This window comes from Saccostrea cucullata, unplaced genomic scaffold (assembly GCF_032062105.1).
Source record: "Saccostrea cucullata isolate Sc308-1 unplaced genomic scaffold, CSIRO_AGI_Scuc_v1 ctg53, whole genome shotgun sequence".
In the NCBI taxonomy this organism is placed as follows: domain Eukaryota; kingdom Metazoa; phylum Mollusca; class Bivalvia; order Ostreida; family Ostreidae; genus Saccostrea; species Saccostrea cuccullata.
In genome coordinates, this window is record NW_026936258.1 from 682209 (window position 1) to 707813 (window position 25605).

Sequence of the window (25605 nt, forward strand, 5' to 3'; positions counted from 1 at the left end):
CAAAAAATTAGAACAATGCCCTTTGGAAACTTTCAAGCAGTAAAAGATAACGTATTGCAACCTGTCAAGGACAAAATCACAGATAAGACCGGCAAATTAAAAAGGTAAGTTAATTATCTTTCTGAGAAAGTGTAATTACTTTAATATAATTCAAATGTAGTTTGCGTGAGTCTGCATGCCATTGTGAAAGAAAGTCTTATCTGTACTTGATGATCTTATCTTTTCTTCTTTGTGAGCTTGCCTTGTGACATTTTATGTTTGTTCAGAAAGTCTGTTACAGCTTTTTTTCGTAATGGCACTCTAATCCCCCCCCCCCCCCCCCCCCCCCCCAGGAAAATTGACTTTATTTAAAATTGTAGCTATCAGGAGTCATATTTTAAAACTAAAAGGTATAATTTTTACGACTGATTTGATGATTAAAAATTAATAAATTCCTTCACGTGTTAATTATGTTCACGTAATCAATAATTACTAGTATTTCCATCATTTGACCATATTTTAGTCCGTTTGTTGGTTTGCTTGCTAAATGTTTATTTCAGATTTTTTTTTACTCATATTGAGACGCCACCACTTGCAAGTGGAGGGTTGCAAAATTTAAACCTCTACTCGGCACTTAATCTTTCCATTGAGCAGTGAGAGATCTTTGTCGTGTCTACTGCGATACGGGACCTCTACGAAAGCCCAGAAGGCTCATTCGAGATTCGAGTTTCCAAATACGAGATTCGAAATTCGAGATTCAAAATTCGAAATTCGAGATTCAAAATTCGAGTTTCGAGATTCAAGATCCAAACGAACCAATCAAAAGCGGGTTCAACATTTGATTATTTCCCTTTATTATGTTTTTACTATCAAGAAATAGTTCAATATAATTATATCAAATGGGTCATTTGATTAAATTACAATGCAAGAAAAAGTGTTATATATATTAGAGGGAAATTTAAATAATTAATGGAATTTTGATCAGCAAAAAATATTTTTATTTATATTATAGATTCTTAAATATTAAATAGATTTCATATACCAGGAGTATATATATTTTTGAATTGTCTACTAAATTTAATTTTTATGCATTTCCTGTGTTAGGAAAACCACAGGTACTTGTGAAAGGTACCACCCCCCCCCCTCCTCCCCCCTCGATATTCAACCCTAGGGCTTATTGGACATTTTTTTCACAAGTTTTATTTATTAAACTTATTCATCATGTATACAATAACAAAAAATTGTAAAATCCCCAGAATAATCGCTCAACAACCCCCCCCCCCCCCAAATACCCACTATACATTATAAGAGAAGGATATGCCATACCAGTCTGTTTACGTTGTACCCCCACTGGTATTAAATGCATTTATTTTGTTTTAACTTTAAATGTTGATTATCACTGTCTCTACATATACGATGTATTTCCAGGGGCGGATCCAGGAATTGAAGTTAGGGGGGCGCAAGATATAGGCAGGGGGTCTGGGGGCCGCCTTGAGGCCCCCAGTGGGTCCAGGGCAAAGCCCTGGTGGGGGCCCAGGGGGCGAAGGCCCCGGAAGCTCTTGGATTCTAGAGGTTTTGTAGGGTAAAAATGAGGTCTACCGAGTAGACATTTAAAACATTTTCTCGACAAACTGTTTTATGCTAACTTGGACAATTTTAAGGGGGCGCGCGCCGGGTGCGCCCCCCCTTAAATCTGCCACTGATTTCTGTCTTAGTCCATGCTATCGGACTGACTCTGCATCACGTAATAATCCCACATTTTTTCCGTAAACAGCTTTCTTTCTTGTAAAGTGGGGTAATAAATAGTGTTTTTTTGTTTTGTTTTTTTGGTTGAGCGATTATTCTGGGGGTTTTACGCCAGCGATTTTTTTCGTATTGTAAGGCTACACATAACAGAGAAATAAGCCCCGGGGTTCAATATCAAGGGGGGGGGGTCTTGTCCACACGTACCTGTGTTTTCTAAAAATTAAGACAAGAAACATGTATTGACGTAAGCGTCTAAAATCGGCCGCAAACCAATTAATGTTCCTTTTATGAAGCAACTAAAGACTATGGTGGTCTGTTTGTAAAATATCTTATATTTATCTTTTAATATATATCCTCGTGATATTAAAAGCTTGTGCTCTACATTGCATGATTTTCTTAATTATATAATGCATGTGCAGTATTAACCCCTGGTACTCTGCGTCAACAACTTTTGAACCGTGGGCCTGTATGGCATTTACATTAAAAGTTTAAACTAAAATTAAATGTAATCTACAACTAGATATGCAGTGTAGTTTAATTTAATAAAAATGCAGCAAATATGTTGGTATCCTTGCTCTCTCTTAGAAGAAAAAACTAAACTCCCTCTAGATCCGCCACTTCATTTCTTCTCTTTGAGTTGTAGTTGGAAAATTCTTGGCACATTGTAAAACGTGCATTATCCTCGTAAATCTTGTAATATTTTGTAGCCTGCTAAGTCTTTTAATGAATTTACATTTAACCATATTTTTCAAAATGTTTATATGTGTACATATGTACACGTCATTTTAAAATAAATACGTACAACATCCCGTTTGAATAGAGAAAGTAAAATTGTGTAATATACATAACGCGGTCTTTGATTTAGACTACGCCCAATACATGTCTTAATTTTCTCCGCACTTCAAACATATCTAAATTTCTAAGTCAGTATTGGATGAATTATGTACCTCATTGATTCTTCATAAGGATTTTTAATTTTATGTTTATTGTGCGTTTTTCTTTAACCTTAAGACCGTCTTTTTAATATATTTTTTATGTAAATTGTTTTAACTCCGCAGAAACGCACAGCGACTTCGAACTTTCATATCATATAACCGACCATCTCCTGGCGGCCGGTGTAACGTTGAATATTGACCCGAGTTGAAAATTGACCCGGGGGTCATTTTTCAACGTTGAATATTGAACCGGGGTCATTTTTCAACGTTGAATATTGAGACCAAAAGCCGTTGAATTTATACCCGGGGTCATTTTTCAACAGCTTGATATTCTTTTTCTTACACCTGATGACGTCAACAAGTTGAAAATTGACCCTGTTGAATATTGACCCCACCTCAAAATTTGAACATTTTTTTAGCTGGGAAGTTATTTTACGGGATTTATCAGTATCACTTTATTTATATTTCGGTTTCATTTTTTTTTCCCTTTTCAAGAATAATAGAAATAAACATACAGTATCACCCCGTGTATATTTGTACATTTTGAACAGTGCACGGTTTTAGTTATCTTCAAGCATGACAACTTTTATTTTTGACAATACTTTCCAAAATCCATGGCATCCATAAATAACTACAAAATAACGAATAGGGCATAAAACAAAAATCTTTAAAATCTGCAATCTAGAAAGTAACCCTATATATATTGATCAGGTGGGAAGAACATCCCATCTAGTCAAATTCAGTATAAAAATAACAAACTTTATAGCCTAAAAATTAGAATGAAACACATCGACCAAAATGATTCCAATGATAGGTTATATTTGTGAAAAGAGCAATATAGCGACCATAGCATGTAAGTAATGCTGACTTTAAATAAATTGTTGAAATCCCTGTAACAATTAACTTATTTGTCGGTAGACTGTCTCGGCTTGATCGCTTTCGGACCATAACCTTGAGAATGAGATTATTCTTATTCTAAAAAATTCTTATTCTATAGAATGTGATTCCTATTTGATTATTTTCATTCCATTATTTGTAATTTGTATTCGATAAATTGCTATTCAAATTACAGGAAATGTGACAATATGATTCATATATCATAAAATTTACATTTTTTTTTTCTCGAAAACACGCGTTTCCTATTCGATGTCATTAAAATTTAAAAGAATCGGTTGCTAGTCGCTAATTTTGTCATTCCTATTCGATAATTTTTTTTATTCGATAATTATTTAGTTTATATGCAATAAAGTTGTCGTTCGAAAACATACTAGCATCCATTTCTATTCGAAAAAATACGATTCCTATTCGATAAAATTCTCAAGTTATTACATAATTTTATCTCTATGATTTCCTATGCGATGTTTTTTTTTTCTTTTTCAATAATTACCATGATTGCATTCTGGGAAATATGACAAATTAAACTAGAATTGGTTGTAAACTCAATTAAATAGGAATGTAAAGTTTCACATTATTATCGAATATAAATCATTTTATCACACAGATTGACAAAACAAAATTTGAAAATTTTGGGAATAACGCACAAGTTTTCTCTCTTCAAGACTTAGAGACTAGGGATCAGCATAAATCAAGCTTTTGCTGTTTAATATTGAATAAATGTGTTTCGTTTTATACATTGATGGAGTAATTATACTCACCGTCAATAGAAACGCAACACCCTAATTTTAGGGTGAAAATTAAATACAGGTTATAACCATGTACAAAAAAAGTTAGGACATCTTTTACTTTGCCAAATCAGTTATTTAAAGGTCGAATGAATTTCTTTCCCTTACCGGAAGTTGTTTTTTAGCCCTCTTAACAGAATTCAAAATTTTCCATTTTTTATAAAATTTTAATAATATTTTGGGTTTCCAAGGTTTTGAAACTGTTAATCATAAGTATTGTACTAAAAGGCCGGGGAAAAATCCTTCTTTCTTTACCGGATGTGATGCCTATATTTCCTCAAAATTACTGATTTTCATTTCTAATGCTGGAAATTCTCAAAATAAAGAAAAAAGAGCTGCAGATGCTAATGTACACTATATCACGACTCATCAGGCTCATGTGTTTCAATAGCATACATGACAGTTTTTATACAGGAAGTCTAAAAGTTGCTACACTACGCCAGGTTAGAGAAAATTCGACCGCAATATCTGAAAATCATGTATTTAAAAATGCCCAAGAATATTAATTTCGCTCAGATTAAGACATTAATAAACTTAATGCATGGTAGAAATCGGCTGCATTTGTTATGTATGGTGGACTAGCACGTTTTCATTTAATGGTCGGAAGGAGGGATGTTTTAAGATTTACTGGGTATTTGTTTCTTTCTAAGGTCTAAAAATAACATTTCATGTTTAAATGGAGCATTAATTTTTTTGTAAATTTACTTTTTACCTAAATAAATTCCTTTTTTATGTTATCGTTAAATTTTAGAAGGTAACACATAACTCTTAAAACATCCCCCCTTCTTGCTATCAGTCATTTTGAGGAAATATAGGCATCACATCCGGTAAAGAAAGAAGGATTTTTTCCCGGCCTTTTAGTACAATACTTATGATTAACAGTTTCAAAACCTTGGAAACCCAAAATATTGTTAAAATTTTATAAAAAATGGAAAATTTTGAATTCTGTTAAGAGGGCTAAAAAGCAACTTCCGGTAAGGGAAAGAAATTCATTCGACCGTTAAATAACTGATTTGGCAAAGTAAAAGATGTCCTAACTTTTTTGGTACATAGTTATAACCTGTATATAATTTTCACCCTAAAATTAGGGCGTTGCGTTTCTATTGACGGTGAGTATATAAAGGATTTAGTTATTCAGGATACTAATTTAATTATTTGATTATGTCTCGTATGTCTCAGGGGGGGGGGGGGGGATCGATGTCACTAACTTTAATAAAATTTTCTTAAAGGACTCCTGCAATATAGCATATGATCACAAGAAAAAAACATGAAGTCAATATGCATTTCAGATTCTATGAATAGTAACTCAAGTCTTTATGCTGTTATATGTTTAATCATGTGATCAAGTCAGAGAGCTTAAATAAAAGGTGATATCATCTTTTCGTGCTAAATAGGTGCTATCACCTATTTGAATAAGTGGTATCACCTATTCGAAAAGGTGATATTACCTATTTGAGTTTCTTACAACAGTCATTAATGAATGATCCCTATAATATATAGATAACCACTGGAACCAAGAAAATTCGGACTACCCAGTTTTCATGCGTTTTCTACGATTTTCTTGTTGTTTACATGATATATAAGTGAAAGAAATTAATTTGTAAGCAAAAAAAAAAAAACTACAGCTGTTCGACGGGAAAAGGTGATATCACCCAATCGAATAGGCGATATCACCAATTCGAATAAGTGATATCACCTTTTCGAATTGGTGATATCACAAATTCAAATCAAATAGGTGATATCATCTATTGGAACAGGTGATATCACTTATTCAAATAGGGGATATTTCTTTTTCCAGTAAATACCAAAACGGGGCCTCATACCTATGAATTAAGTCACAGTAGTGAAAACTTAATCATAAATATGTGTTTTTATGCTGTTGAATTTTGAACCTGTGTCATGAACAAAATTCCACGGCCCGGCTCAGTTTTCAACGGATTAGGGTCTAAATTCAACACCTTTGGTCTCAGTATTCAACGTTGAAAAATGACCCCCGGGTCAATTTTCAACCCGGGTCAAAATTCAACGTTACACCGGTAATTTGTCATCAATACAAAAATATAATTATATACTCCTGATATATGTAATCTATTTAATATTTAAGAATCTATAATATAAATTGAAATATTCATTGCGGATCAAAAATCCATTAATTATTTAAATTTCCCTCTAATATATATAACACTTTTTCTTGCATTGTAATTTAATCAAATGACCCATTTGATATAATTATATTGAACTATTTCTTGATAGTAAAAACATAATAAAGGGAAATAATCAAATGTTGAACCCGCTTTTGATTGGTTCGTTTGGATCTTGAATCTCGAAACTCGAATTTTGAATCTCGAATTTCGAATTTTGAATCTCGAATTTCGAACCTCGTATTTGGAAACTCGAATCTCGAATGAGCCTTCTGGGCTTTCGTAGACCTCTGTCTATACAGTTTCATCCGAAGGACGGGTCTCCACCCCCAGAGGTCAGAGAGTAACTCCTTATTTTGCGACTCTACATTGCATTTAAACGCGCCTCATATGCGATAATTTCAGTCTGAATGTTAGGTCACGAGTCATGCCAAGATGTACTTTTGGCATACAAATGTATATGTATGTTGTCTCTTAGACAACATTATGGCGATTCTGATATTTTCAAAAATTGAAACCATTTAGGTGTTACGGTTAAAGTGAAAACTGAATGGTTTAAAGTTACCTTGGCAACACTACATTTTCAAAAGAACCTAAAATAATGCGTGAGAAGTAACACTGATTACAAAAATGAAAAAAGATATTCGGTAATCATTAGATAAATAAGTACATGTTTCATCCGCCAATGTTTCAAAATTCGTCTACTAGGATTTTGTGTGGACACTCTATAATGTGGTCTCTCAATAATGAAAACTCATGAAATGAAATGTTTGGAGATAATGAACAGCTGAGCAAACACGGACCTCAAGATGAGATCAGGTGCCATGAAAGGAGTGAGCATCCCCTGCCGACCGGTCACACTCGCACTGTGTTCCTTGTCATAATCGAGAAATAACGAGAAATTCCTTTACTAACACATGTAATGCGCGGTATGTCTGTATAAACGACTTGCTAACACGTGTAATGAATAATATCTCTGTAAAAACAACTTAATTCGTGAAAAAAAACTTTGTTGTTTTTTTTTCAAAAATAGATCAATCATATTTTGATCTTGACCGTAAAGTCATAAAAACAAAATCACAGAACAAATGACTTTAAAAGTTCTGCACTGATGAAGACCTTAACATTCTGGTTAAATAGCAAAAGGGACCATTGGGAAAAATAGTCTTAATCTCTGACTGGCAACTCGCTAAAAGGCACCATACATCTTTTGACTTTAAGGTACAAGCCATTATCCTAAAAAAAATCCGCAATTAAAAAGCTGAAGGAAAAACATTACTAAATTCCTTGGATGGTCCATATTTACGTAGAACGAAAATAAAATTTCATTCCATTGTTCAGGGTCAAGCATGCTGGATTTATTGTCTGGCAGTCTGCACCCAGGAGAAAAAGTTAGATTGATTAATGCTAAAGCAACGGACAAAGTTTCTTATATTGTCATGAACGATTATGAACGAAGTCTCCCGAGATTTCGACTGAATACCATTCGTTATTCCCTACGTCATTTTCGAGTATTGTCAAGAATATACATGTATAGAGAATAAGGAGAAAGACATTTGAAATATATATCAAAGTGCAATCGAATTGATATTGGCTGAAAGTCCTTGAAAATATGGAAACCGGTGTCTAAATTTATTGACACTGTATAAATAGTATATAAAATTGAAAAATTATTTCATTGGTGGTTCAATTAGGATTCTAAAAGAAATTTAACGAAAAAATGTAACTGTATATCATGAAAACATGTTCTTTTGCACCATCTTAAGAAAAGTCTTATCAAATACCCATTCCCTTTCCCGGACCTCGATCAAATCACCAGTGTAGTAGATATCTGCTGCATACGCAAAAATTACCAAAAGCTTATGTGTTCAGTTAGAAATGTTTTCCTAGCATCAAAATCGTAATTGTTCAGTTCTGCATAAAATGAATTTTTCTTAAATAAAACAATTATGATGAGAAGGATATGGAGATAACGAACAGTATTCAACATCAAAGTCCATAAAACAATACAAAATAGGAGCAGAGCAAACAAGGACCTCCGAAACATCAGAGGTGGGATCAGGTAACATGGAGGAGTGAGCATCCCCTGCTGACCGGTCACACCCGCCGTGTGCTCCTTGTCATGATCGGGAAATAACGGAAAAATCCAATTCAAATATGAATATAAAAACAGGTCTGCCAATAACGGAGCGCAACCGGCACCAACGGGATATCTAAATCCATTTCTTTAAATTCTTGAATAATCTTTTTTGCGACCCCTAGCCCCCCCCCCCCCAACAAAAAGGAAGAAACAGAGTTATATATCGATAATATATTGTTAATAAGGTTCAAGAACTTTAAATAACAGGATTAAGAACAGTAGTCAAGCTCGAAATGCCATTGATTCGAAACAAACAGAGAGCAAACCTCTAATACTCATGAGGTGTGTTCAGGTGCCATGGAGGAGTGAGCATCCCCTCCCTGTCGACCGATTAAATCCGACGTGTGCTCTTTGTCATAATTGGACAATCGGAATAATCTTCAGACAATTCAGTGTGTAAATAATGACCTAACAATTAGTTTGAAACGAAAAATCAGATTCGACAGAAAAAGTTATCCTTTTGGCCATATGACAAACAAGTTCATTTCATCAAGAACTTTTAGTCTGTTTATAACTTACATATTTATTTACATTTTAAACAACTATCCACTTATATTTTAATATTTGTTAATTTCAATTGCTCTATAAACTATAACCTCAGTATCTGGGAATAAAATATATTTCCCATGTCTAATACACTTTCAAATATTACTTTCACATCTCTGATATATTACCTTGCACTGGTGTAAACAATTACAATTAAAGCTGCAGATTCTTTGATTTTCAGGGACATGATCTTGTAGTTTAACAATCAATTCGTCCTTTGATAGTTTGAGCTGAAGGTGCACTATAGAGGATATTCATCATTTAATGTAACATCGGCGCATCAGTACCATACACGATTTACTACCCTACATTATCTTTTATTGTCGAACGATTGAATTACATCTACGACTTTACGTAACGCGACTCCACCACGCACATTTTTCCCATTAGCAAAAATGGAACGGAATGTTTATTTGTAAAACAATAAGCGGCGCGAAAACATCCATATCTTTTTTCTCTTTTGCTTCGAGCACTCTTCCTCTCCCAGAATATTTGCTTGTTTTCCGTTTCATAATGTCTGCCCAGATCTTCAGTATAAATTACCATATGCGCTTTCCGAACGCCATATTGAATGAGGACCAACTTGCAACAAGAGGAATGCACGCTAAGGTTGCGCAAAGAATGAATGAATGATGCATGAATTATGGTTTTTAAAAAGGAAAAGCAAGAAAAATCTCAATCTATATGTTATTTTACAGGTGCGTCCAAATGATAAAAAATATAATCTATAAAACATAGACTTTTATGTAGCTAGAAGCTTATATTTCACAAAATTCTTGACATTGCTGAAACAACTAAAGCTAAACTTTTGATAAAGATTATCAATTTTTATAATATACCAAAATCAAGAATATATTACTTAGCATTTCATTCAAATCAAATTGAAAATTAATTACAAATAAGACCTTCAATGACAAATTTTATAGAAAGCATCTGATGAATATTTATAAATATAAGTGTGCCAATTTGTTATTAAATATACGAAAAGTGAAGGTTCGGTCTCAAATGTCAACAAAGAATCTCTAAAAAATATTTACATCTATTCTTGCGTTCGCAAGTATTTTTATTCAAATTGGAAACGATTTACAGAATATTAGAAATATCAGCATATACAAGTATGTATAAATTTGTTGTGTGTCATAAGTCATAAAAACTTTCATTTTGTAAATTAAATTTAGAAAGTACGTGAAAGCTCATTCATAATAATGGTGATAACAAAGCTTAACATAGCTAAGAAATTTGTCTTATTCACGTCTAAATCATTCAAAAGGGAAACCTGCAGTGCATTCAATGGAGCTTTTAAGAGAGTATCTCTACATAATGAACACGCGATTGATTTTTTGCAATACCTGCTTACAACGTACGTAATTCATCGCCAAAATGACATTGGTTCCATAAAACTTTAATTTGAAAAAAAAAATCGATTGGTTATATACAGCCGATTTCTTCCTGAATTGTACGTTATGCCTGAAAAAGCAAAGTAAATAAGTATGTTATGATGTTGAGTGAATTAATCCACAGATTCCTGACAATCGATTCTTGTTCTGGAGAAGGCTTAAAAGAAGAGTCAACTTATTGTCATATTTATTTAATTTCATTGAAATTTAATCAGAAAATCAAAGCAAGTTAACAAATTTTCTTTGCCATTACACATTGATAGAGTAAAGCATATATATGCAAATGAAATAGATGGAGACAACGATCAGTATTCAAGCTCAAAATCCCATTAAACAACACATATTTTAGAGCAGAGAAAATACGGACCTCAAAAGCATTAGAGCTGGATCAGGTGCCATGGAGGAGTCAGCATCTCCTGCCAACCAGTCACACCCGCCGTGTGTTCCTTGCCATTATAGAGAAATAACGGTCAAATCTGTTGACAATTCAGTTTGTAAATAATGGCCTAACAATAAGTATGAAAAACGTCAGTCAGCATTTGACATAACGATAAATTGTATGTGCTGACAAGGTCATTGTATCGACCATAAAACATACAAAATGATGACTTAAGATGAGGCTGCTGATATACTTGCAATCTATTGGAATAAAATCCTTCTTAATATGATTGTTTTTTGTTAGAATAAAATTCAGTTTCACAACAAACAATTGAGTCATTTCATACTCAGTACAAACAAATGTTTAAATTTATATTTAAATAGAGTAGTTGTAATCAAGTCTCGGAAAGTTATATAACTTTTGGGAATCTTTTTTCATCAAAATTACTTTTCCCTGATGCCCTTCAAGTTTGTTGGTTTACTAAGTACAATTAATGCATCAACAGTCATTGTTCCTTCTTGCTGCTCATATCCTTTATAGATCTGGCTTTATTAACCAGAAATCTTACCACTCTCTTGATTACAACAAATAAAATAAACTATAAATAACAAGAGGAGATCTAAAACGACCTAAACCTTATTCGGGGGAAAATTACAAATGATAGAATTATTGCAAACGAAAGTTTGTTAACCTTGGGTGGTAAGGTCATGAAGTCAGCCATGAAGAAGTTTCATTTCCCTCCAGTCGCTGATGCCCGGATGATAATACAAAAGATAGCGATAATGAAGTAAAAGTCAGGAAGAGGAGACCGCAGGCTTTATTGTTATCGATCAATACTCATTGTTTTTTTTTCCTTTTGAAGTACCAATGTGAGGGGGATTAATGCTACACCTGATGCAAGCTCGCAGACATTCTGAAGCAAAATAAAAAAAAGAAGAAGAAAAGAATGGACAATGTATACGTAACTAAGCGTCATAAGAATGGTATTTTGAGTCAAATGATGACAAGTTCTGAACATGTCATATATTATTACGTTACATATATACCATGAATGCTATATTTGACCTTTCTAGATCTCTTTCTACAAAAAAAACTGTTTGCATGTTTATCAATTTTACTATTTGCCTTTGACATTTCAATTTCACCATAAAATTGATAATTTTTTCCGGATAGAGGCTTGCTTTCTTCTCTTTTTGAATTAATCCATGCAAAAACATTTATTGAGATAGAAATTTTAGGAGAAAAAAGGAAGAAAAACATTTTGTGAAAAAAAAGCCCAAAAATTCACTGCCTTCAAGTTTGTTTTAACGTCATGATGAGAAAATTTCTTCGCCACCACATTGAAGTTTTAAATATTTTTGATATTTCCCGGCGACATTCAAAATGGATTTGAATTACCATACCTATATATACAAAATTTTCTAACTTCAAAATCAACTTACAAGGATACATAACGGATTCCAGTAATTTTTTCCTCTTCCTTTACTCCTCACTAAAGTATTAAAACCACAAAGGAGAATCTTTAGGAGTACCATTCATGTACAACAATATATTCCAGAAGTGGTGTAAATCTGATACGGTAACTTAAAGTATGTCACTCGTCAGCTTTTTAGAAAAGTTCACGCAGAACCTCTTACTTCAAAAATAGTTATTAAAATTCAATTTTTATAAAATATTTAAATTTAACAATGTAAATTTTTTAACATTCAACGAAAAAACTGCTCAAAAATCTACAAAGAAGCAAGATTTATGAGGGACTATATTTTGTGTTAGCAGACTTTTCTGCAAATCTATGCTTTTATTAAATTTAATGTCTTGAAACTTTAGCCTCACATACTTTTACTCGGAGAATATTTTCCGTTATGATATTGCGAGGAATATTTCAGATAGGTCTTAATTTATATTTTTTGCACAAGTTTTACACCTCCCCTCAACAAACTATGCCAATAAATGAAGATATATCAAAGAAGTCGAAATAAAAAACACCATTTTTTGCCTGAAAATCACATATTTGACCAATATTTCAAAATAAACATCACTGACCCCAACTTTTTCTTTCATTATTTTAAACTACTCGATACTTATGACTGATCAGCACTTAAGTCGTACAAAGCTTGATATAAGAAAATATTCTATTGCCTATTTACTATTTTAATACCCCAAATATGTTACGTTTTAGTGCAAAAAGGTCACACAATAATTTACGCGCATTAATTTGCAAAATTTGTTCAATGATAAATATTATTCAAACTATTTTACGTAAAATAAGATTAAATTCATTGCCATGGTTACATCTGATAAAATATGATAAGAGACAATGTTATAAAAGTAATAAACCAAAGAGTTAAAATTTAAGTGCAAAAAGGTCAGCTTAATTGTACCATATATCAGTAAGATGCACACTGACCCCCCTATTTTCTCTGCGATTTTGAGTCACACTATATGAGTACTTATCCAAAATATACTTCTCAAAAAATCCTTGATTTAACAAATTTCACGAGTGACATACCTTAAGAAATTCGAAGGAACTTGAAAAATTTCGAAGTAAAAATTTTACCTCAATCAGCAACATTATAATGAGTACTTTTGAGGGCATACCTACTTCTCTATGACACCTGATTCCATTTTTCATATTTTAAAGGTCCTCTTTTGCTCTAAATATATGGATATAACGAACAAGCAGTCAAGCCAAAGCATCCCCTGTTGACTGTTCACACCTGCCGTGTGCTCAAAATCCGTCCGTAGACACTCCGATGCGCAAACGATAGCACAACAATTAGTTTGAAAAATGCAACTCAGCGATCTACTCATGATGGTTCGTGTTGTTTGGATGGACTTTTGAGTTTGATTACTTTTTTTAATTTCAAATATTACCTTTGTCCAATTTCGTATTGAATCAAAGCATATTGATTTAACATTTGAAAGAGAGTCAAAAAGATTTGTTTGCGTTTAGGGAACAAAGGACAAATATGATGGTGTTCCCTGAAGGCACAATGCGGTAAAGGAAAGAATATTGTAAAGAAAGTTTATTGGCAATGCACAAGAATTTTACATCTCCCGTATTTTTTAGGCTAAATTAAGATAGAGAATTACAAATAACGAATATAACATGACTGATTACTGAAATGGGCAACTTAATAATCCATTGAATAATCCATCAAAGTCATTTTGTCTCGACAATTTCTTTTAAGATGGCAATGCTAGCTTTTGTCATGTGTACCTTAATCCTATTGTGTCTATTTAAACGCTAGAATGGCGTTTAAATGGCAACAAACCTTGATGTACTAAACATTTATTACTGAGTTAAGTAACTTCACTGACCCTTCCATAAGAAATTTCACATGCATGTACTCGTGAAAGTACATGCATATTCTTCTGTCTAGCTGAACGGTCATTCCGTTGCGTGCTTCAGAATAAAATTGTTGTCCTTTATTGTATATTTTTGAAAAGTGTTCTGTCTCAACACTTAAAATACACAAAAAAGAAACAATCTCTTTCGTAACTCTCTTTCATTGAAAACAAAAAATTATAGTACATTATGAGAAGTTTATCTACAACCTTGATATATTCCATCTTTTCCATTGACACCACCCAAACACCGACAGATGTCGTCATAGAGCAACCCTAAGTAACTGTTCCCTCTTCCCGCAGTATTGCACAGACATCAGGAATTGAGTTAGTCACTTTAAAAATATTTTAGATTAATAGATTTTTTTTATAATCAAATTCTATTATGTGGTATTTCTTTATCACTGTGAGATTTTTTTTAACAAACTAAAGTGGGTTTCAACTTTTATAAGCCCCAGCCAAAAAAAAAAAAAATAAAAAAAATAAAATGCTAATTAATTTTATGTGCAATTTACCCTCATTACGCGAACACACTTGGGCATAGCTGAAGGTTTAACCGCAAATTTGCGTCGGACCACTTGGAAAATCAGATAAGAAATTTCTTTTTTAAACTTGTCTAAACGCTTTAAAAACTGTTGCTTCTTGTCTTCCAGAAAAATATATGGGAAATATCATCATGAAGAAACGCTCTACTTGCACAAACTGAGAGGAAAGGGTCGCTTAGTGAAGATCTCCGATAATTAATAGGAAAAAAGAGATATTGTAATGAGTGTTTTTCAATTAGAAGCAACAAGAAATGCTCTGTATTAGATTTTCTATAATTCTTAGCGCATTTCATCTCTCTTGTCTCTTGCTAGGAGAAAGGCATGCGGGTTGGGAGAGAGCTATAATCAGTTTTAGGACGACATTTGCGTGGCGACTGTTACATATGGTAGTACATTTCTATCCCATGATTAGATTTTTGGCAGACATCGTTGCTCTTATCGTTATTCGATCTAAACAAATCAATTGGTTTTTTACGCTTACCGCAGAAGTACTGTTACCGAGTTATTAGATTTGTCAATTTACCGAAAGAGAGAAAATATATTCCCAGTTTCTATTTTGACCAAAGTATTGCCTTCTTTCAAAGAATGTGGCGGGTTTTATACAAAAATCGTCTGCTTCCGGCGTAGGTGGCGGGAAAAATCCCACCTTCAAATTGATATCTCATAATAATCCTGATAATCTTGAAAAATCGACAGAGTACAATTATCGGCTGCATTTTTACCAATCACTGAATTGTTCGGATTATATAAAATCCCTACTTTTGCACTTTAATATTTATTGTCTGTTTTGTTTTTTAAGATTCAAACGCTTGACATAAACAGAATTCTAGTATATCTCGATAACCCCCTAAAAATGAAATAATGCCTGAATTTTCATTTCTTTGATTCACGGGACACACATCAAATAAGCTTTCAACGCCTTTCTAGAATTATACTACAGTAAAATATTTTATACAATTACATACAGCAAACGAAACAAATAAATCCCCGGCAAATATTTTTAGGTACCTTTTATTGCATAAATTCAAATGTCACAGAATAAATAAAATCCTATTTTGTGAGGAAAAGAGTTTATTAACATATTATTGGTTTACGTAAATCTATAAAGTGCCAAGGTTACTCGTGTATATATGCAAGACAAAACATTGCATTTATACATTATCAGGACATATTCAGAATCAACAGAAAATGTGAATATTGAACAAAGTAAAATCCGGAGATAAACCACCGACAATTTTCTGGTAATCATAAATTTATACAGTATGTTGGAATCCTATTGTTTACCCTCTTTTTTTATTTTGGGAAACGTCTTTCCTTATTTAAGTACATATGTCAGGAACTAAGAGCCTTATTAGACTGAACAGAAAGCAGCGATAAATAAAAGCTCTGGTGACTTGTGGAGATAAGGCCCAAAAATGGCGTGTTCTGATCTTGTTTCACGCTGCAGTAAACTCTCGCCTAGTCTCAATTATTAAGAATGTTAATTTGTTGTATTAACGCATTAACAAAACCGCTTGTATTGAGGCTCATAATTCATCCACAGATATCGATAATTCGTGCATACTCTAATCTTATTCCTCGAGCACGCTGTCATTTTTACTCTCACTAAATCTCTAGTGAAAATCTTCATGCGAAAGAATCATTAAGTCTTGTATTGTAATTCAGAAATAAGTCATATTTCATGTCTGAGAAGGTTTTATCACACTCTCTCTCATTTGAAGAATACATAAAGACAATTCTGATGTCTTCTAGGAAATGTCAGGAAACAAGCAGGTATTAACCATATTATCCCTGGAAATTGAAAGAATTAAACATCACATATGGTGTCATAGTACATTTATATCAATAATTCACATTCTTTACTTAATTAGAACATTTGTCTTAAAATACTAGAAAATCAAAAAGATTTTTAGATAGTTTTTTTTTTCATTTAATTAAAAATGTAATAAATGTAAACACAAGGAAATGCTATTGCAATAACTCTCTGAACATTATGTGTGATTAAAATTCAAAGAGAAAACATATATCAATTATTATATGAATCCTATCCTAAAATTCTACCCACTTGACATTTATGGGGCATCTCAATATCTGTAACCTTGGACCGTGATAAAACAATTTATATATGTTCCCTTTGTAGAAGGCCCTTTTACAACTCAATTTCAGCACATTAGGCAAAGAACCAAAAGAGACTTCATAAAGTCACTTGCAAATTACTCACTGGTCAATATAAATTTAGGATAATGCTCTTGACATGAAGGACTTAACTAATTTTATAAGTGCGCTGTAAAATCAATCATGGCTCAAGAACATATTACGGTTGATAGTTATCATGTTGCAGTGCATTATTTTACTGTCAAATAACTGCTTTGCAAATTATCAACTTTTCAGCGAAATTAGGGTCAAAATTGTGTGCAGTGCAAACTTGCGGAAAATCATATGATAGCACTCTACGTAGACTTCAAACAGAAGCTGAAGGACTTTTAGAATTCTTAGCAAACAATCTGCAGCTGAATCAAAGTAATGGACCTCCATTATGCAATTTACTTAGCGTACTCTATCAAAATTTGATATTGGCCTTTAATGATGATTGATTGTAGGGCGGCTTCTATTTCTGGTAAATAGTTACATAACAATTAAACAAAAGCACAAACAACTCTAAAACTTCATCAATATTCTTCCAAAACGTCATACTTGTTATTGTGAAAAGTTAATATAATTTCAAAAAGGTTATGATGTAATTCACGAATTCATTTTGAAATATCAATTTTTTTCATTGCGTTAATTTCTTATTCAACTATTTTCGTTAATGTTTCGTCATTCAAAAAACAAAATTAAAACGGCCATTTGATTGTTTTTGTTAAAAGCATGCTGATTCTATTTGCAAGTCATCTGAAACTGATTTTTAAGCAGATCATTTTTTTAATTTACGAGGGGTGATCAAAAAGTTCGCAAACTATCTCTATATCTACAAAACCACAATTCAGATTAGAATGAAATTCGGTACACACATAGCCATACACAAGGCTATAAATAGCATATGCTGAATAAAGTTTTTTTTTTGTCACAATGTGAAAAAGTCACTATTTAGGTCACTTGTGACAAAAAAAGGTTGTTTCTATTTGCTCTCTAGAAATCCCTCTACAGTATCATATAATAATTTGTACACAGTTTATTGAGATAAATGAGTTTAAATTTAATTAATGATTGGAAAGTTTTAGTGGATGGTTAAAAATGATACTTGTCATCTTTTTTAAAAATTTTTAATTAAGCAATTGACCTCCAATTAGCACTTTGAAAAATAGTTGAATATTTGAACAATGATATAAGTATTAAATACCTAAGATATCGTTTACTTTAGATTTTATAGTTCATATTAGATATGATAAAAAGGATGCACCCATTCTTATCCACCTTGAATAAAGGTCTCTAGCGACAGAAGATTTGTGTTTTTTATGCTTATTTTTGGAAAAAATCCACCCATTCTGTTATGACCAGACAAATTAACTGTTCTTGTCATAAAAATTAACTCACATGGAAAGAAATAAAAAACCGGAAAAATCTGCTTTGACAATATTTTATGCGCAGAACGGTAGTTGATGTGCATTAAAATCGGGGAGGATTAATTTAAAATATAATCAACATTAAAACCAAATATTGTTTCTTGTATGGAAGAAACTTTTTGAAATCGTATTGACAAAATTATTTCAAACAATCTTTTGGATTCACCAGGATTGTGATTATGCTCCTGTTAGCCAATTGTTTTAATTTAAATCCCTCCATGAAAGGAGATCTTTCTCTATGACCTTGCGTTGACATTTTTATGAATGCATATTTGATAATTAACAATTGAAATAAAAATTGAAATTATTTGAACTGGAAAAAGAGACATAATAGAGTCAAATGCACTTGTTTCAACATTTCTATGTTTATATAGAAAAACATTAATGGTAAAATCACAAATAATTTTTACGATAAACGCGACAATTGTAACTTATCTTTCGTAAAATACTATTATAAATAATGGTATTGATGCATTTGTTACCATTATCACCTGCATAGAGCATATTTGTCTCCAATTTCATTCAATATGCTGGAAAATTTTTTGAGGCGCGCTACTATTGTGTTTCATACTTGTCTAATTTGTCAACAGATTACTCCTTTAATCCAATCGTAAATTAATTTGACCGGTCGACGAAAGATGCTTACTTCTTCATGGCACCTGATCTCACTTTGATATAACCAGGGCACCTATTTAACATATATATTTTCTCGCTTTGTATTGTTTATTTGTATTTCTCTGGTCTGAAGTCCGTTAGATTTACATTTCATTAGCAATTTAAAAAAAAAAACAACTCAAAAATCTTCGAAGATGAATTGAACCATCTTTTATTTCAAATAAAATTAAGTAAAATTCTGCAATCTAGAGGCTCATAAAGTTTCTTTCCTTTGTCGGCAATACTATTTCTGTTCCATCTCTTGGGATCTATTTGGCGAAGTGTCAGTCTATATAGGACAACACTGTATGGTTTATCGATATACGTATAACAATTCTTTGAACAATAAGTGTTCATCACTTTTCCGCAGAGGATTTGTTTCAGTTCAAAAATTACTAATACAGACCAATATCCAACTCAGAAACCCTTTACTGAAACATTAAAATAGCATGTTTCCTGAATGCAATGTATAAAGATTAAGAACAGATTTCCAATTCAAAAGTCTATTAAACAATACAAATTTGGAGCAGAGGAAATACAGACCTCCAAATCATGAGAGGTGAGTGAGCATCCCCTTCTGACCGGTCACACCTGCCGTGTGCTGCTTGTCATGATCGGGAAATAACGGAAAAATCTGTTGACAAATAAGTGTGTATAAAATTGCCTGACAATTAGTATGAAAAACGTCAGTCAGCATTTAACTTAATGATAAATTGTATTCGCTGACAAGGTCATTGTATCGGTCATAGAACTTACGAAAAGATGACTTTAAACAAGACTGCTGATATTCTTGTTTCATCAACTTGTTTGTCAGTAATTTAACTTGTTTTAGAAATTGTTCAAGCGTAGATTTATTAAGCTCTTGCGTATCGAATCAACTGAGAGATATAAACCTCGTATACAGGTGATGAATGTATATATATATATATATATATTGATACTCAAGTAAGAGAAATTGACAATTGCAAAGTTAAACTCATTTTGTTTGTCATCCAGCTTGATTGCTACATCACCACTGACCTTTTTTAAAGTAATAAAATATATAAAAATGAAACAGATGTGTCAGACTCTGTAATAGCTTTATTATAAAAATATTATTTCAAGAAGTTGGTGACATCACGAGTCACTTACATTTCAAAGTGTATAAGGATCTAAATTCTTCTTTATCCAGAAGTAATTGATCATTCTTTGGATACGAACTCGGGCTAAAGCACTAATAGCAGATACTCATTGGGTTAAAAAAGTTCACGTCTTTCTAAAAGGCTTAGATCTAGAAATATTTATATTTTTCTCATAAAAAATATCGTCAAATGCATGTTATCGAGAGTCATTGCAATCAATGTTGTTTTCTTACTTTGAGCCCCTATGGACATCAATATTTCAATAGACATTATAGAGATCAGTGACTTGGCGTGATAAAAATAGGATTTGAAACTTTCCGTGGTCAATGGAGGCCCTTTACATGATTAATTCTCTGACGAATAGTGAATGCAATACAAGGTCTTGTTTCAGGAAATTAAATTCGTGTTACGCTTGGACCTATCCTGACGTCTAGCGGCCAAGCGTCAGAGACACATCTTGTCTTTGTGAAACAGGCGTTTTTCATCAATATTCTGACACGGCTCGGGGCGTCACAGTTCGTTATTCCAACAGTTCTCTGCCAATCATGTAAACATTTTAAGCTAATTTTTATGGAATTGCAGTGAATTGAAAAACTGGCATGAATTAACTTTCATTATCTCTTATTTTATTTTTATATCACGCCAAAGTGGAAAATACGTGTATTTGCATTTTCTTGACTTGAAATATATTTATTACGACTTGATAATTGATATCTAAACACTTACATTTTTCTGTTTTGCAAATGTCTTAGTGAACAAAATCTGAACTTCAAAATAATTTTTCAGTTTAACAGCGTTAAAAAACAGACTCTAAAGCAGCTGAAAATAAATACATGTACCACATATACGAGGGTTGTCCCATAAAATCGTGGACAAAGCGTTTTTCTCGAAAAGTAATGGGCGCACTAAGCTGAAATTTTCAGTAAATGTTTATTCATCATATTTAAGTGAATCATAATGTTTTTTATAATATATATTCAAAAATAAAGATTTTATTCTGATTGAATGTGCGCAAGGTATGGTCCTACGGCGCACGGTAAAAATAGCAAGGTTATATTAGAGAACACATAAGATTTAATTCGTAATAAAATTTTTCAATACATGAGATTAGGATGAAAATTATCCTTATTCCATTCCTTAATCAATTTTGTCGTCTTTTGAAAAATTTCAAGGCATTTGGTTAATTTTTGGCAGTTTCCCGAGCATTTGAAATAGGAAAGTAATTAACACAATACACGAAAAATGGCGACTTTTTATGACGTTACGGCGCACCGGAGAGCAGTTCAGATAGATTAGGATGTTGTAATGACGCCTTAAGAGACTTTAAATGAATACAGAAGAAAGAAAATGTGAAAAATATCACAAGATCTTTAGTATAAAAATGAAATAAAAGTTTTCTTAGTGAAGTCTTCGTGGTCGAGTCCCCAGATAGTACAAAACATATGGACAGTCTGCCATTTGTACTAGCAAAGGACGCTGTCACTGTCGACCGTCGATGTGAGATTCTCTTTTAGTTGAATGATGGTGAGAATACTGTCTGTAACTTGCTAATAAATATTCAGAAGATCGCATGAGTGTGCCACATTGGTTTCTTAACTGGTTATAGATACTCACATATGTAAATCAATAAAATTTCTAAATTTAAGTGGGGCTTATCCAACTTAAAGTTTAGCAAAGATGAAACGTGACGCTGTTTTAGACACTTTGACATTATCATCCGTGCGCCGTAGGGCGATACAGTTAATAACATAAAATATCGCAATTTGTTTACCTATGCATATATCTACTTGAAATTTGCTATGTATATTCATAATTTATCTACTAAAAAGTGGTGAAAATTTCAGAACGCAGTGATGATTATTTTTCAAACTAGACAACTTGTCCACGATTTTACGGGACAACCCTCGTAATTAGTGCACTTAATTTTGCTAAAGACAAATGCATCCTTTGAAGTGTTTATCAGGAACATTGTGAGTCCATATGTATCAGGTATTATATATACAAGATAATTCCTTGTATCCATTTCTAATTCAACATGAAAAAAATATTACCATACAATTCACTTTGTTTATTAGTGTTTATTGGAAACATTTTCTTACAATCTTAGAGGATCATGAAAAAAAAGTCGAATGTTAATTGATGATTCTTTTAAAGTTACCACTTATGGAATAGAAAAGAGATAGCACTTAGTATTAGTCAACAATATCTTATTTCAGATCGATTTCATACCAGTGTATTAGTATAAAAAGATCGAAAGCAATTCCCAATCTCCCTTAAAACATTATATCAATTTATCAATTTGTTCAGTAATTTTCAGAAGTAAATACCACCCACGCAAAATAAAAACATGTAATATGTCTACAACACACAATGGCATGATGTCTGAAATCCCAATTCACAATTTTACTGTCCATACATTCAGTATTATGACGTTTATGATTTTTGGAGGATCTATTGATTACCTATACACAAGTCGTATGTCATGCTAATATTTCTGTTGTGAGAGCCTGATAGGGCGTCTTTTATCATCTCTTCACAGCTTTTATAAGACAAATGATCTTCTAAACGCCACAAACTCATTATCTCTAATACAAAAAGAGCAATAAGTGTTTCAGTGTCACAAGACGTTATTAATAGTTCCTTTAAAGGCCATTGGCATTATTAACATAGTCATCGGTTTGGGTGTTGGCGAAATTTTCTGTACACTTTAAAGACAAATGTTAGACTAAAAATGATAATGGTAACAGTTATCGATCCATAAAAATCTAAAAACAACACAATTCTGGAAACAGGGCATATATATTAAACAAACTTTTTTTTTTCACTGTAGAGGTGGGATCAGGTGTCAAGGAGGAGTAAACATCTCCTGTTGACAGGTTACAGTTTTCCTGTAGCTCTGTCAGGTAGATGGAGCATTCCGTTGTCAAATTCGGTATAATCAAATAGGCTTGAGACTTATACGTCTCATATAAGTGGACGCTTATATGAAATGCCTCAGCCATAATACCACCCAATGATAGATTAATTATATTTGCTTTCAATTTCATTGTCACAAAAAATAGAATTTGCGAACTTCCTTTTAACAGAGATTGTTAATATCCCTGTTACAGTAACTTATCTGTAAGGAGCATTTTAAAACTTATCATAATCGTAGCATGCTCGAGTATTGAGAAAGTTTGGACGCTTAAAGCCCCATATTCATTTGATAGCGGAATATAACTGCTGCTTCCTATAGGTCCTTTATGAAGTGATTAGACAGAACTAACAATACTGTTTCATTAGCAATGGTAAATAATAATTATGTTTAATTTGAATAGATATATAATTTATACAGGTACTACGAAGTTTGACGATATTTAATCAATAGGAATAGTTCTGTAATTTCTAAACAACATACTTTTTTAAAAAATTCCATCAGCATATGTTCATCGAATTCCTTATTCCGTTTTAGTATCAATTAAGATCTAAATCCACCTTTGAAAAAAAACAACATCAATGAATAATTTGAAAGTAAATAATGATGCGCTCAATCAGACTTACAGATGGAATCAAATTAAGATTTAAGTACAATACCACGAAAGTTAACAGAAAGCTGGATTAAAAGTGAGATCATAGGATTGTACTTTCTTCTGGAAAATACTATTTATTTGGCAAACTGTAAATTCTTGTGATGACATTAAAAGAATAGTAGGTGGCGCTTTAAAGTCGTCAATTTAAAAAAAGAAACAAAGGACATAATCATTGACACGGGCAATTTACTTACCTTGTTATTGGTCATTTGCAAAATTATTTTGTTAAAACATTCTGATTGTACACTCAAGTACTGTGAAGTTGATATCAAAAAGATGATTGGGTTTCTGATTGACAATATCTATGTCTTTTTTGGGGACCAGATCTTTCAATAACATTATTCTGTTGGAATACCAATGGATACACATTGCGCACAATTATGAGCAAACCTTTTCTGTATTCATATGAAGCAGAATTTGTGCAGAATCTTATGTGTGAAAAGAAAACACTTGTTGTGGCATTCAACTCAATATTTAGATATATCGACGACACATTGTCAATTAACAATGGTAATTTCCATTCTTAAGTCGATACGATATATCCTGGTGAGCTTGAGATAAAAGATACCACAGAGTCTGACACATCTGTTCCATATTTGAATATTTTACTAGAAAAGAAGTTATTGGTAATCATACCGAGCTTTATGATAAACGTGATGCCTTTAACTTTTCTAACGTCAACTTCCCTAACTTATGCAGCAATATACCTTCATCACTTGTATACGGAGTTTATATATATCAGTTGATTCGATTCAAGAGCATGCTCTACGTATGAACAATTTCTAAAACGAGGTAACATATTGAAAAACAAATAAATAAAACAAGAATTTCAGCAGTCTCGTTTTAAATCATCATTTCGTACAATGACTTTGTCAGAAAATACAATTTATCATTGAGTCAAATGCTGATTGACCTTTTTTCATACTACCCCCGGTATTTGTTAGTCCATTATCTATACACTGAATTGACAACGGAATTTTTTCGTTTTTTCCCGATCATGACAAGGAGCACACGGCGTGTGTGACCGGTCGGCAGGGGATGCTCACTCCTCCATGCCACCTTATCCCACATCCGATGTTTTGGAGGTCGGTGTTTGCTCTGCTCCTATTTTGTATTGTTTTATGGACTTTTGATCTTGAATACTGTTCGTCATCTCCATATTTTTCATGCACTGAGCAAGTGTATTTTATAGGTTTTAAGGAAAAACATTAAAATATAAAAATAAATTCTAAAATCTCATAATATCTAAAATCTACGGAATATATTATTTAATAATATAATTTATTAGTTTTCTTATTTTTGACATTTTTTTCTCAAATTCTATCCTTTATTAAAGATATATACAATCATGAAATATGGAGATGACAAACTGTATTCAACAAACAGAATTCAAGTCATTTAAACATCGAGAGCAATGCATACGTAGACCTCCAAAAACCCCAAGGTTGAAGCATGGGTCATAGAGGAGTAAAAATTCCATACCGACCGGTCACACCCGACTGTGAAGCTTGATATGATCGGGAAAAAACAAAAAAATCTGTACAAGATTTAGTGAGTAGAAATGGCCTAGCATTTAGTATGAAAAACATCAGTCAGCAATGAACGTAATGATAGTTTGTATTTGCTGACAAGGTCATTGCACTGTATCGACCATAAAAATTGCGAAATATGACTTCAAAGGAAGCTTTTGATATTTCATGCATCTTATTCTTCCAATGGTAATGCTGGTTTTAAAGTAGTCACTGTCCTATCCATCTATGTATGCTGTTTCTTTAATTTCATCGTTATGCTCACTGAAAGTGTTCAATTCTGAGGCATTTTCCTCACTTTCCCCTTTGTACTCTACTCCCTTCTGCATGT

General features: G+C 32.5%; 1 protein-coding gene across 1 annotated transcript in view; it reads left to right on the plus strand.

Moving 5' to 3' along the window:
* The window catches only part of LOC134245113 (vesicular glutamate transporter 3-like), a gene marked incomplete at its 3' end in the record, with an annotated part of 36612 nt that continues 11007 nt past the window's right edge, over nt 1-25605 (plus strand). The window contains exon 1 of the mRNA XM_062727372.1: nt 1-104. Within this exon, the coding sequence (XP_062583356.1) occupies nt 16-104 (89 nt within the window). The remainder of the gene's footprint in view (nt 105-25605) is intronic.